This window comes from Rhinolophus sinicus, chromosome 4 (assembly GCF_057876585.1).
Source record: "Rhinolophus sinicus isolate RSI-liver-muscle chromosome 4, RSI-T2T, whole genome shotgun sequence".
In the NCBI taxonomy this organism is placed as follows: Eukaryota; Metazoa; Chordata; class Mammalia; order Chiroptera; family Rhinolophidae; genus Rhinolophus; species Rhinolophus sinicus.
Genome location: NC_142504.1, coordinates 96,650,454 through 96,663,076, shown reverse-complemented (window position 1 = coordinate 96,663,076; position 12,623 = coordinate 96,650,454). Strand labels below are relative to the sequence as shown.

The window sequence follows — 12,623 nt, the reverse complement described above, 5'->3', positions numbered from 1 at the left end:
GGGACGTACATATTTCAGAACATTTGAAAAGAAATTCAGCTTTACATTTCCAGTATGTGTATAACTAGAGCAAGGCTGGTTTTGCCAACAGAAGTGCGGCTCTGACCTTTAGGTAAGAATAATTTGTAATTTGCTGCTCTCTTCTCAGAGCACCCCACCGGTACCTCTATTATACCACTCAGTTCATTGCTCTTTCTTTATTTGTCTTCTCGGCTAGACTGCGAGCCCCTAGGGAAGGGGCACCACTGCTGTACTGATCTTTTTGTCTGTTTCAGTGCCCAGCGGAGCTCTGGGGCCGTGGGCTTGTGCTAATTTGCAGGGCTGCCATATGGATTTTGTTACTGGAAGTTTATTGCTTGGAAGATTTTCTTTAGTCTGGATCCTACTGTGGGTCAGTTATTTTTGTTCAGTTTCACCAGCTCAGACTGAACCCTAGCTCTACGTGGCTATCTCGCCGTCACATGCCACTGGTTACAAGGGCATGAGAGGATAGAGCATAGGATGGTGGCTTGAAGCAAACCCATCCTCACTGCTAAAGAAAAAGCCCCAAGCTGGTGCCCTCCTGGCAGGGGGTCAGCTATGAGGTTAGATACATTTCACTTGGTCATGCCCACCCAAGCCTTGTTATTTCTCACCATAGATTGAGCTCCCGGATCTCGGCAGGTTTTATAAGATTCGAGCATGGCATAATAGCTTGACTCCTGGTGCTGGATGGCATTTGGAAAGGGTGAGATGTACCATCTTGGGGCTTGGGAGGTGGTTGGGGGGAGGAACGAGAATGGTGCCTTTCTAATGAGCCTGTCACATAAGTTTGCTTGTATCCGTTGGGTGTGAGGGTGGGGAAGAGTTATGGTGAGACATGAATTCGGACCCAGGACACAGGGACTTCCTGATGGGGAAGAGACTTCCAAAGTAGACTAAGAAAATGCTCAGTTGTTTGTTCTTTACTTGCACTCTGCCCCAGTCACCTGGCCATTAGGCACATGTGGGCCTCAGAGGACCAGAAAGATCAATGTTAATCTGGCACTCCACCTCCCACGAGAGTCATCTGTAGGGGATGGCCTTCGCCTCCCTGAGATCAGATAGCGGGGGCCTCAGGGCAGGATGAATAGCTTCGGTACCCACTTGCTTACCCCAGGATTTCATTCCAGATGACCCTGATGAACACTCTGACCAAGGACAAATACAACTTCAACTGCAATCGCTGGCTGGACGCCAGCGAGGACGACAATGAGATTGTGAGGGAGATGACCGCAGAGGGCCCCGCGGTGCGGAGGATCATGGGCAGTAAGTGCCGAGCAGCTCTTCATCCTGCGGGAGGCGGTGGGAACTCCCACTCGGTGAGCCAGAGGGAGTCTGGTTCACGAGCTAATAGTCTATTCACTGTGCAGCATCCCTGTAAAGGCCAGGGTACATTTAGAAGGTCCAGACTCAAGACCATCTTGAAGGAGCCATCTTCCAGGCGTGACGGGTGTGGGGGAGGAAGGGGAGAGTAACGGCCTTCGGTTTGGTTATGAGGGGATGAGAAGAATCTACACTAAACAGTGTTTCTCTAGAGTGTCTCTGAAATTAAAGGAAACATTCTCTTCAAATTAAGCAAGAGATGCTCCCCAGCATGGAAGGCTGGATTCAGTAGCCACGCTTGTCTGTCCTTGATGGGTTCTTGATTTCTATTTAAGGCTAGTAGGAGAAGGTCTAAGCTTGTAATCTGGAGTCTGGTATCCACATTCAAAGGGGTAAAGGGAGATCATTTTGTCCCTAGGTTATATATCAGAGTGTTGGCAAATACACAGCACATGTCCCATCCTTTTCCCTTGGCAGACATTACTGAGTGATCACAGCATTCTCTGCCTTTGAGTCTCAAATGAGCTTCATAGCCCTCAATGTAGCACTCCAAGCAGACATTAGCAATTGATCAGAATTCACATTTAAGATAATTAGCCTATCTGTTATCCCTGTGGTAGTCCTTAATTTGTTTAGTTATACAGTAATACTGCAAAATTACAAAGAATTAAGAATACATAGAGAACAATGTCACCCATAGTTCTAGTAGCCCTTCTAAATATTTGGATATCACTTCTCAGGCATTTGCACATCTAGTAGAAGCTGTGTATGTATTTGTTGAAACGATTTGAACAGATTTAAATACTCAAACACATAGACACCCCAAACAGCAAATATCTAAAAGGAGATCAGCCAGTCTGTTAGTCTAATTAGGCAATACTCGTAGTTAACACTGTTTTTTTATTCTTCTTCATTTTTATTTAAAATATATGGCTATGGAATATTTGTGTTCAAAGGTCCTTAAAAATAGCCTGATGCAGATAAAGAAACTGATTCTCAGAGACAGAGTTAGACCAAGAACCAGGTCTCCTGCCTCTGGGATCAGTGATGATACTCTGCCTTTTCACATTCAGTAATATCTTCTTGGAAACAAGGCAGCCATCTCCCTGTAAACATGAGGAATAACATGATTCTGCCCCACATTGGGGCTTTATATAATATGTAGCCCACCAAGGCAAAAATACATCTGTCTTACCTTATCTGTCCTCCTTGTGTACGACAATTGAGCCCACAGATATAAACAACTGGTGAGGAGGTTTTCTAAGCCCTTCTAACCACCCTCATGATTTCAGCTCCTCACTCTCCATTTCCACAGTTTCCTGGTGCTGTCATTATGGACTACCTGTTTGTGGGGTTGCTCCTCTGATTTTGCAGCTGACAGTTTCCACGAATTCTCTCTGGTCTGCTAAGTCAGGGATCCTCAAATGCAGCGTGCCTCATCACCGAAGGGCTTATTGTAACACCGATCGCTGGGCCCCACCCGCGGAGTTTCTGATTCAGTGGGTCTGAGGCAGGACCCAGGAATTTGTTCGTCTAACAAGTTTCTAGGTGGTGCCAGTGCTGTGAGGGAGGAACCACTGTGCTCAGAGGACTTGATCACTTGTCTAGCTGAGCTTCAGCTTCCAAAAGCTTGGTGCTGTTGCCTACTCTCGCCCCTCTGTTAGCCTTATTGGTGAAACCATTTTTGTTTGGTTAAAACTTTAAAAGAACCTGTATACTGTCAATGTAGTAAGTTGGTTTTGTTTTGTTTTTTCAGAGAGAAATCTACCATTTTGACTTAGAATGCCCAGAATATTCTTTACCTCTGCCTCCTCCTTACCTTGACCGAAGCATGACTTCCCTACCTGCAAACCCTCTTTTCCCTCCTCATAAACTGTGGGGCCAGCGGGAGGGGGCATTCTCCTGACTCCCTCTGTTCTTTCAGACTTGAGGCTCACCTCGGCTCACCATGTTTTTTCTGCCCCAGCTCAGTTCCATCTTCTATTGGCCTCTGGTCAATTTCTTCTTTTGCTGAAGGTGTCCCTTGGTCATTTTCTAGACTCCCAATGCCGGCCGTTGTTTTAGAGCAGTGTATTAATCTGCCTAGGCTGCCATAACAATATACCACAGACTAGGGGCCTTAAGCAGCAGACATTTATTTCCTCACAGTCTGGAGGCTGGAAGTCCAAGATCAAGGTGGGTTTCTTCTGAGACCTCTCTCCTTGCCTTGCAAATGGTGACTTTCTCCCTGTGTCCTCACACAGTCTTTCCTCTGTGTGCCCCTGGTGTCTCTCTGTCTTCTTTTAAAGGTATCAGTCCTATTGGATTAGAGCCCACTCATATCACCTCATTTTACTTTAATTACTCTTTACAGGCCCTACCTTCCAAATACGGTCATGTTCTGCGATACAGGGAGTTAGGACTTCCACATGTAAATTTGGAGTGGGACGCAAACACAATTCAGTCCATAACAGGTAGTATTTCCCAAAGAGTGGTCAAAGGCCCACCTGTATCAAAATTACCTAGAGTGCTTGTTAAAATGCAGATTCCTGGGCCCAACTCCAGATATACTGATTCGACTCTGAGGACTATTCTTGGCAATCTGTAATTCTATCAAGCATCCCAAGTAAGTTTTATGCGTGTCAAAGCTTCAGAGCCTTTTTCCCGCTGTTTTCATTCACATCCTGGTCCTTTCCCACTGTGTTCACCTCCACCCCCCTCCCACTGAACCAGCCACTCCCCAGTACCTCACTCGGGATCACCCCACAAAGCTTCTTCTGCTCTGCACTCCATGCCTCTGCTTCTGACCCAAGCTCTTGCCCTCCCAGCCTTCTCATGACCTTGGTGACACTCCACCCCACCCTTGAACTCCTTCCAGCTCCTTCCTCCCCACATTGCTCCTGGGCTGTCAGGGGATGGCCCACTCGTGGGTGTGTGAAGGATGGATTTTAAGGGCAAAACTATAAACAGTCTTCCCAGGAAGAGAAAAAGAAGTCCCGAAGGGGCAGGGATCCAGTAGACTAGAGAGGAGAAGATAACTTCCAGAAATATTTTGAAGATGGACCTGGCAGGACGTGGTGGAAATGTCACAGCAGCGAGATAAACTTCCTGCCCAGCAAGTTGGGAGAAACTTTGCAGATGAAGTGACATCTGAGCTAGGTTTTTGTTGGGTAGGGATTTGACAGATAAGGAGAGATCATGGTGGGAAAGGTGAGGAAGAAGAGCATTTCTATAGGTTACACATGTAAACATGTTGTAACCTTTGAAACAGTGTACAAGGTGTGGGGTTAGCTAGCTGTTGTTTTTCAATTCTGCGATACTATTAAAAAACCATTTCGATGGGGAAAAAAAAAACTCTAGTGAATAGCATTGGATGACAGAGCTGTGTGTCCTTGCTATAAAGTCAGGTTAATGCCTTTTAGGCGTCCTTAGCAGTACTTTGGAGCCCACACCAACTTGGCTTTCTTTCTCTCAACTGTTCTTTCTCTTATGCTTGGAACACACCCTTGCTCTCACTCACCTCTACAGGATCTCAAATCTCCTTTGTTGGTCTGGGTGCTTCTTCGTAACAGTCACTAGAGCTGGTGGCAACAACATCCCACTTCCCCAGCTGATGCCGGGGTATAATGAATACTGTGCAGGGCTTCCTGAGAACCCCCAAAGTGGAGTCTTGGAGTCATGTAAAAATGAGTCAACACCAATTTAAAACCAATGCTCTAAATTTGAAATTGTGTGCTCCCAGTTTACTTAAAAAATAAGGGCCAGTCAAACAAGCAATTAATGCCACGTAGAAAGCCAAGAAGCTCTGAACTGATAAACGCAGATTGGGAGACGTGGACAAAACCTGCACTGGTTCACAATTTATTTCCACCTTGCCTTTCCCTTTGGAGCCACGTGAGAGAGTAAAATCAATGAGATCAGCATTCTACCCTGCACGCCCAGCAAAAGTGATTACATAGCTGTGATGAGTGGGCCAGAGGCCGTCGGACGCCAGGGCCGAAAGTCAGAGCTTCTGTTAATCAGGCTGAGCTGTAGTTTTTAAATTAAAGTACAAGAGGCTCTGATACTTACCCATCTGTTTAAAGTCTTTCCCTGCAGATGGCTAACAATATAATTATTTTCACTTGTCCACAGACTTTTTGCCAGGAAGGAACTTGGGACCTCAGTGGTTGGTGGGATGGGAGGGACCCCCTAGAGAGGATCAGAACCCCTGAGCACTTCCAACCAGATGAATCTTAGAGCTCCTGAACAAAGAGGGCTGGAAATCCCAGGCAAAGGGGTTTCTAAATTCCCTCATCAGTTTGCTTCTGGGAATTACCTAATAGCTACAGTTACAAAGACCAAAGTGACTTTCATCAAAACCAAGAAAGAAACGAGGCTGGTGTTCTAGCCTCCCTATTGTGTTTCCATTTTCACTCCAGTTAATTCTATTCATTCCTTTTACTGTCATTCTTTGCTTTTCCTTTTAACAAGTGCTTTTGCTACCGACACTCTTATCTTCATGGACCCACATATTTAGTGGTCAAATTTACTTCCCGCTGTCTTTATATCTCCAAAATAAAAGTGTGTATATTACTGAAAAGAAATCATTTGTACATTGAATTAAACTTCCTAGAAATTTGTGTCATTCCTGACATACTTTATCCTCATTTTCAATGGACTACCAAAATGAATAGTATGTCTATTTTTAAAAACTACAGCTTTATTGGGATATAATTCATGTACCATGCAGTTCAGTCGTTTAAAGTATACAATTCAGTGGCTTTTAGTATATTGATAAAAAAAAATGCGTCTATCACCACTATCAAATTCTAGAACATTTTCATCACCCCCTCCCCCCAGGAAAACACCATTCCCATCAGCAGTCACACCTATTCCTGCTCCTCAGTTTCTGACAACCGATAATCTACTTTTTGTCTCTGTAGATTTGCCTATTCTGGACATTTCATATAAATAGAATCATATAATATGTGGCCTTTTGTGTCTAGTTTCTTTCACGTGGCATGTTTTCAAGGTCCATCCACACTGTAGCATGTTTCAGTTCTTCTTTTCATTGCGGAATAATATTTCATTGTATGGATAGACCACCCTCAACTGCTGATGGACATTTGGGCTATTTCCACTTTTGTCTATGATGAATGATGCTTCTATGAACATTCATATACAAGTTTTTGTTTGGACATATGTTTTCAACTCTCTTAGGTATGTACCTATGAATGGAATTGCTGGTTATATGGTAGCTCTTTGTTTATCTTTTTGAGGAACTACCATACTATTTTTCAAAACAGCTGCATCAATTTGCAGTCCCATCCGTAATGTGTGAGAATCCCAGTTTCTCCTCATCTTGGCCACCACTTGTTATTCTTTTTTATTATTTCTTTTCAGGATTCTCTTGGCTATTCTAGGTCCCTTGCAATTCCACGTGTATTGTGTATTTTAGAATCAGCTTGTCAATTTCTACAAAGAAGTCAGCTAGGATTCTGATAGAGATTGCATTTTATCTGTAGATCAGTTGGGGAAGTATTGTCATCTTAACAATGTTAAGTCTCCTGATCATGAACTTGGGATGCTTTTCCATTTATGTAAATCATCATCAATTTCTTTCAACAACTCTTTAGCTTTCACAGCCTAAGTTTTTCATTTGTTTTTTTAATTGAGGTATAACTAACATATATTATATTAGTTTCAGTACATGTTTTGATATTTGTATATAATGATCACCAGAATAAGTCTCGTTAACATCCATCACCACACATAGTTACAGAATATTTTTCTTTTGATAAGACATAAGATTTACTTCCTTAGCAACTTTCAAATATATTATATGGTATTATTAACTATAGTTGTCATGCTGTACATTGCATCCCCATGACTTATTAGTTTTTCACTTGTTTTCTTAAATGTATTCATAAGTACCTTATTCCTTTTGATGCTATTTTGAATGGAAATGTTTCCTTAATTTTATTTTCAGATTGTTCATTGCAAGAGAATAGAAATACAATTGATTTTGGTATATTGATCTTGTACTCTACAACTTTACTGAACTGATTTATTAATTCTAATATTTTATAGTGGGTGCCTTATGATTTTCTATATAGAAAATCACATCATCCATGAATAAAGATAGCTTTACTTCTTCTTTTCCAATCTGGGTGCCTAATGGCCTGGGCTCGAACCTCCAGTACCATGTCGAATAGAAGTGGTGGGAGCAGGTATCCTCGTCTTGTTACTGATCTTAGGGGAAAGCATCCAATCTTTCACCATTAGGTATTATGTTAACTGTGGGTTTTTCATCAATAACTATTATGAGCTGATGAAGTTCCCTTTTATTCCTAACCCATTGACTTTTTTTTCTTTAAATCGTGAAAGTGATTTTGTCAAATGTTTTTTTCTGAAACTATTGGATGATCATGTGCTTTTTGCTTACTATATTGATATGGTATATTACATTAATTGATTTTCAGAAGTTAAACCGAGTTGTACCCCTGAGATAAATCCTCCTTTGTCATGGTTGTAATTCTTTTTATGTTGCTGGATTTGGTTTGCTAGTGTTTAGTTGAGGATTGTTGCATCCCTAGTCATAAGATATACCTGTCTGTAGTTTCCTTGTGATATAGTTATCTAGTTTTGGTAGCAGGGTAATGCTAGCCTCATAAAATGGGTTGAGAAATATTCCCCTTTGGTTTTTTCTTTTGAAGAATTTGAGAAGAATTGGTATTAATTTTTCTTTGAATGCTTGGTAGAATTCAGTGGTAAAGACACCTATGCCTGGGCTTTTCTTCATGGGTAGTTTTTTGATTCCTGATTTAATCTTTGCACTTGTTTTAAGTCTATTCAGATTATCTATTTCTTCTTGAGGCAGTTCTGGTGGCCATCCTTTTCCTTTCAACTTGTATATTTGAATCTTAAGTGTGTCTCTTCTGTTAATATATAGCAGATAGTTAGATTCATTATCCATTCTGCCAATCTCTATGTAACAAAGAGTCTGACTTCTTTTTGATGTATGACTGCTGACAGCTTTCAAACTACACCACTCCCCTCCTCTTTTCTGCCTCATATCTGGGCAATTTGATGAGAAAGCCTGGGTGTTCCCTCCCTTAGCGCTAGTGGAAAGTTCAAGCCACACACGTCTTTTTTTGGTGTGTTGAGTAGATACCGTCTAGAACACCATTTTAAGGCCTTTGTTTCATACACACAACCCCCCACACACACACACACACACACACTCGTATATATGTATATTTGAGTTATTTTCTTAATAGTTGCCCAAGAAATTATAATTAATACCTTAATTCACAACAATCTAATTCAGATTAATGCCAACTAATTTCAATAACGTACAGCTTTGCTCCAATACAAATTTGTCCCCTTCCCCTTCTTTTGTACTATATTGTTCTACAAATTACATCTTTCTACATTGTAAACCTACCAAGGCAGTTTTATATTTATTGCTTTATGCAGTTGTCTTTCATATAAGATATAAGAAGACAAGAGTTACAAACAAAATTACATGTATACTGCCTACATATTTACGTATCTCGTTACTTTTCCTGGCGCTCTTTATTTGTTGGGGTGAATTCAAGTTACTCTCTAATGTCTAAGGTGAAAGACTCCCTTTAACATTTCTTGTAGAGTAGGTCTGCTACTGATGAGTTCTTTCAGTTTTTGTTTATCTGAGAATTCCTTAACATCTCCTTCATTTTTTTAGATTGACATTTTTAGAGCAGTCTTAGGTTCAGAGTAAAATCCCCCCTAGTTCACTGGCTGCTCCATGGGCTGCTGCTTCTCATCTGCGTTGCTAGCTTCCCCTGGGGTTGACCTTTAATGCTATTGTCCCCCTACAATCCTTCTCTACTTTCTCTCTATAGAGGTTCTAACCTGGTTCCATGGCTTTCCATGGAATCTCTATGTTTGTGTTGACCAAAGTCATGTCCATCCTGACCCTCTGGATACATATTCAACTGGCATTTTGACCTCTCTTGATGAACATTGAATAAACATGTCAAATGTATAATGAGTTAAACAGAACCATTGAGCTCTATCTCCAAACCCGTTTCCCCTCAGGCATCTCTACTTCTTATTGACAACATTACCTAGTTGCCCAAGCCAAAAATTTAGGCGTCACCCCTGAGTCCTCTCGTTCTCTCAATTACCTATCCAATCTATCACCAAGTACTGTTGGTTCTACCTCAAAACTAAGTCTCTAATCTACTGGCTTCTCGCCGTATACACTATACCACCTGTCCTAGGTACCCTCTCTTTTCCAGGCCACTGTACTTATTCCACTAATGGGCCTCTCTGATTCACTTCTTCTTCCCCTATAATCAATTCTCCGCGTGGTAGCCAGAATGCTCTTTAAAACATGGATCAGATGAAGTTACTTTCTTGCTTAAAGCCCTCTAATGGCTTCCTGTTGCATTAAAAGCCAAAACAAAAACAACAGAAGCCACGCTTCTTACTTCGACCTGTTACGTATCACGCGTCCGGCCCCTGTCCACCTCTGGGCCTCTTCTCATTCCCCTGCCACCCCCTCTACTCCAGCCACACTGGCCTTGTCTCTGCTCCTGGAACACACGTTGCTCATCCCCACATTGGGGTCTGCGCTTAGCAGCACTCTCTTCTCTCAGCGTTTCCTGTGCTGACTCCTAGCATTGTCATTTTAGCTCACATGTTATTTCCTTGCAGCAAGCTTGTCTGCACTCTAAGTCATCTTCACCCCCTCGCCACACTCCTCCCCCTTCCATCACACTCTGCAGCATCACCCCATTGTGTTATCCTTGTTCAGGTATAACTCAGAAATTTTCCTGTTCATAATTTTTTATCATTTTACTATTCAACTCTCCTCGCCATGCTTCCTTCCTGTCCTTTCTTTTTTCCATCTTCCTTTCCCATGGAAGCTCCATGGACGCTGGAGTCTGCTGTCCTTGTGCTTATAATGGTGCTTCCTACCTACTAGGCTTCAGTAAACAGATGTGGGGCAAATGCATGAATGAATGAATGAGGGAATGGATGAATGAATGAATTTCACTTTCCAGCTTATTTTAAGTGAGAGGTAAGGCTGTGATGTGCAGAGATGGAGGTCTGCCTCCTTCACTGTACATTTTCGACATGGGAAGAGACTGCTACCCATCCCATAGCTGCTGCATTTTGTGCCTTTTTCTCTGTTCCTCTTCCTGGCATGTCCTTAGTACTGGAGAGTTCTGAAGACAAGGGAAGATTCCGTTCTGATTCACAAAGAAAATATATCTCACTTGGGAAGACAAGACCCGTATGAATTGGAGAACAACCAAAGGCAAAAGAGTCTACTGATTTGGATGGAATCAAATGTCAAAGTGTTTGAATTACACTTGTGGTCCCCAAACACTGCTAACTCCATCTGAATCTCCTGGGGGAGCTTGTAAACAATGCAGTTTTAGGGGTCCCACCTCTGAAAACTAAGATTTGTGAAATCTGGAGTGGGGCTCCGGAATCTGAATTTGTGTTTCCCAGCAGATTCTGATGATGGACTAGAATTGGGAACCTCTGATCTAACTGGGAAAAGGGATTTGCAGGTTTGCAGGGACTTGACTGGTGTGAGATAGGATTTGGACAGCTGGGTGAAAGAGCAAGGTCAGCCCAGGTGAGAGCTGGCGGGAGAGGAAGAGTCAGTGCTCAGACGTGGGGAGCAGCAAGGCCAGTGCTGGGGAGCAGGGGCTGTCAGCCAGTGGTGTTCCTCTCTCTGCCTGCCAGTGGCCCGGTACCGTGTGACTCTGTGCACTGGGGAATTCGAAGGTGCAGGAACAGATGCCAACGTCTATCTCTGCCTTTATGGTGACGCGGGGGACACCGGGGAACGGCTGCTATTCAACTGCAGGAATACCGACAACATGTTTCAGAAAGGCAATGTAAGTTGCACCGGTGCACCACCCCTACCCCGACTGCCACCCCACCCCCTCACTGCCCCAGTCCCACTCCCTGGTCTTCCCTGCTCTAAGTGGAGCTGACAACCATGACTGAGCCATCAGAGAGGCTTACTCTGGGTGAGGGGAACGGGGACCTAACATGCATGACACCAACTAGGCTCCTAGGACTAGCCAGCTGGGAGCTGGAGAGCCACTCTAGGGGCGTCTTGGTCCCTTCCCCACCCCTGAGCTTTGAGAAGAGGGCAGAACAGGAGGACGTTAGGGAGACAGGAGCAGCACCTTTCTTCCCTCAGGGGTGGGCAGGCAGGAAAGGAAGCTGGGTGCCTCACCTACAGGCTAGTGGAAAGCTGGGACATCTGAGGGCCAACGTGGGAACTTTGCGTCCCGCACTAGGCACGACCCCTGGGAGCACCTTTTTGGTTTCCTTTCTGAAAGAGAAACCAGGAAAGACACCAAACATGGGGGTGGAAGAACTTGATTCTGCTCTCAGCCTCATAACTAATGTACTGGTGTTTCCTCTGTCTCCCAACAATCAAATGGGTTTACTGAGAGGCCATGGAAAGCAATGAGGGCAGGAAGATCTGGGGGCAAACCCAGCCTGGGCCAATCATTCCATTTCCCCCAGCCTCAGTTTCCTCATTTCTAAAACGTGGGAAGGGACGCCTGCCTGTGGCTGGCTGTTTTGAGGATTCGGGACGGCAGATGCACTTCCCTGCCTGTGGACCTGGCCCAGAGCTCACACTAGGTGTACAGTAAAGAGTCCTTGTTGCAATAATGGGAGGCTCACGGTTGCTGTCCCCGTGAAGGGGAGATGCAGACTGTCGCCACATAAGCCTCTCTCCTTTCGTTCCTCGGTGGCTCTTTCCTTGGCAAGAGCAGGGCAAGGCCTGGAATGTGGGTGTAGCTCTCTGTCCATCCTTTTTCTCTCTCTTCCTTCTACAGCTTCTGACTCCTTTGTCCTTCAACCTTACCCTGTGTGTCCTGTCCCCGGAGGCCCCAGGTGTGCTCATGGAGCCTTGGCACCTCTTTAGCTCCTACTGCATTCGGCTGCCTCTTTGGCAGGCAAAACTTGTGAAATTAGCAAGACCCCTGGTCGCCCCAATCAAGTCTAATGACTTCCCTTCTCTAAAGGGACCGGTATCCTCCTAGCAGGGAGCCTGAAGAGATTAGAAAAGGAATTCCATCATAATCAATGGTTAGTGCTTGCCAACAGCTTAACGTGTTTGCCCGCCAGGGGCATCAATCTTTTAGAAGGAGATCTGAGGGAATAGCCGTTGTTTGTTCAAAAGCTAGAGATCTCAATTGTTGGGAACTTGACATCGAATGAGAGAGACTCCAGTGGGAGAAACTGGGGCTCTGGCTTTGCTGATTTCTAGGTCCGTGTCTCCATTGGGTGTT

At 43.9% G+C, this 12,623-nt stretch overlaps 1 protein-coding gene across 4 annotated transcripts in view; it reads left to right on the top strand.

Annotated features, from left to right (window-relative positions):
- Positions 1-12,623, top strand: part of LOXHD1 (lipoxygenase homology PLAT domains 1) — a 141,341-nt gene that overhangs the window by 52,076 nt on the left and 76,642 nt on the right. For all 4 annotated transcript variants that reach the window (XM_074340031.2, XM_088797976.1, XM_074340030.2 and 1 more), the window contains exons 11-13: positions 641-727; positions 1,152-1,287; positions 11,053-11,207. In XM_074340031.2, coding sequence (XP_074196132.2) covers positions 641-727; positions 1,152-1,287; positions 11,053-11,207 — 378 coding nt within the window. The remainder of the gene's footprint in view (positions 1-640; positions 728-1,151; positions 1,288-11,052; positions 11,208-12,623) is intronic.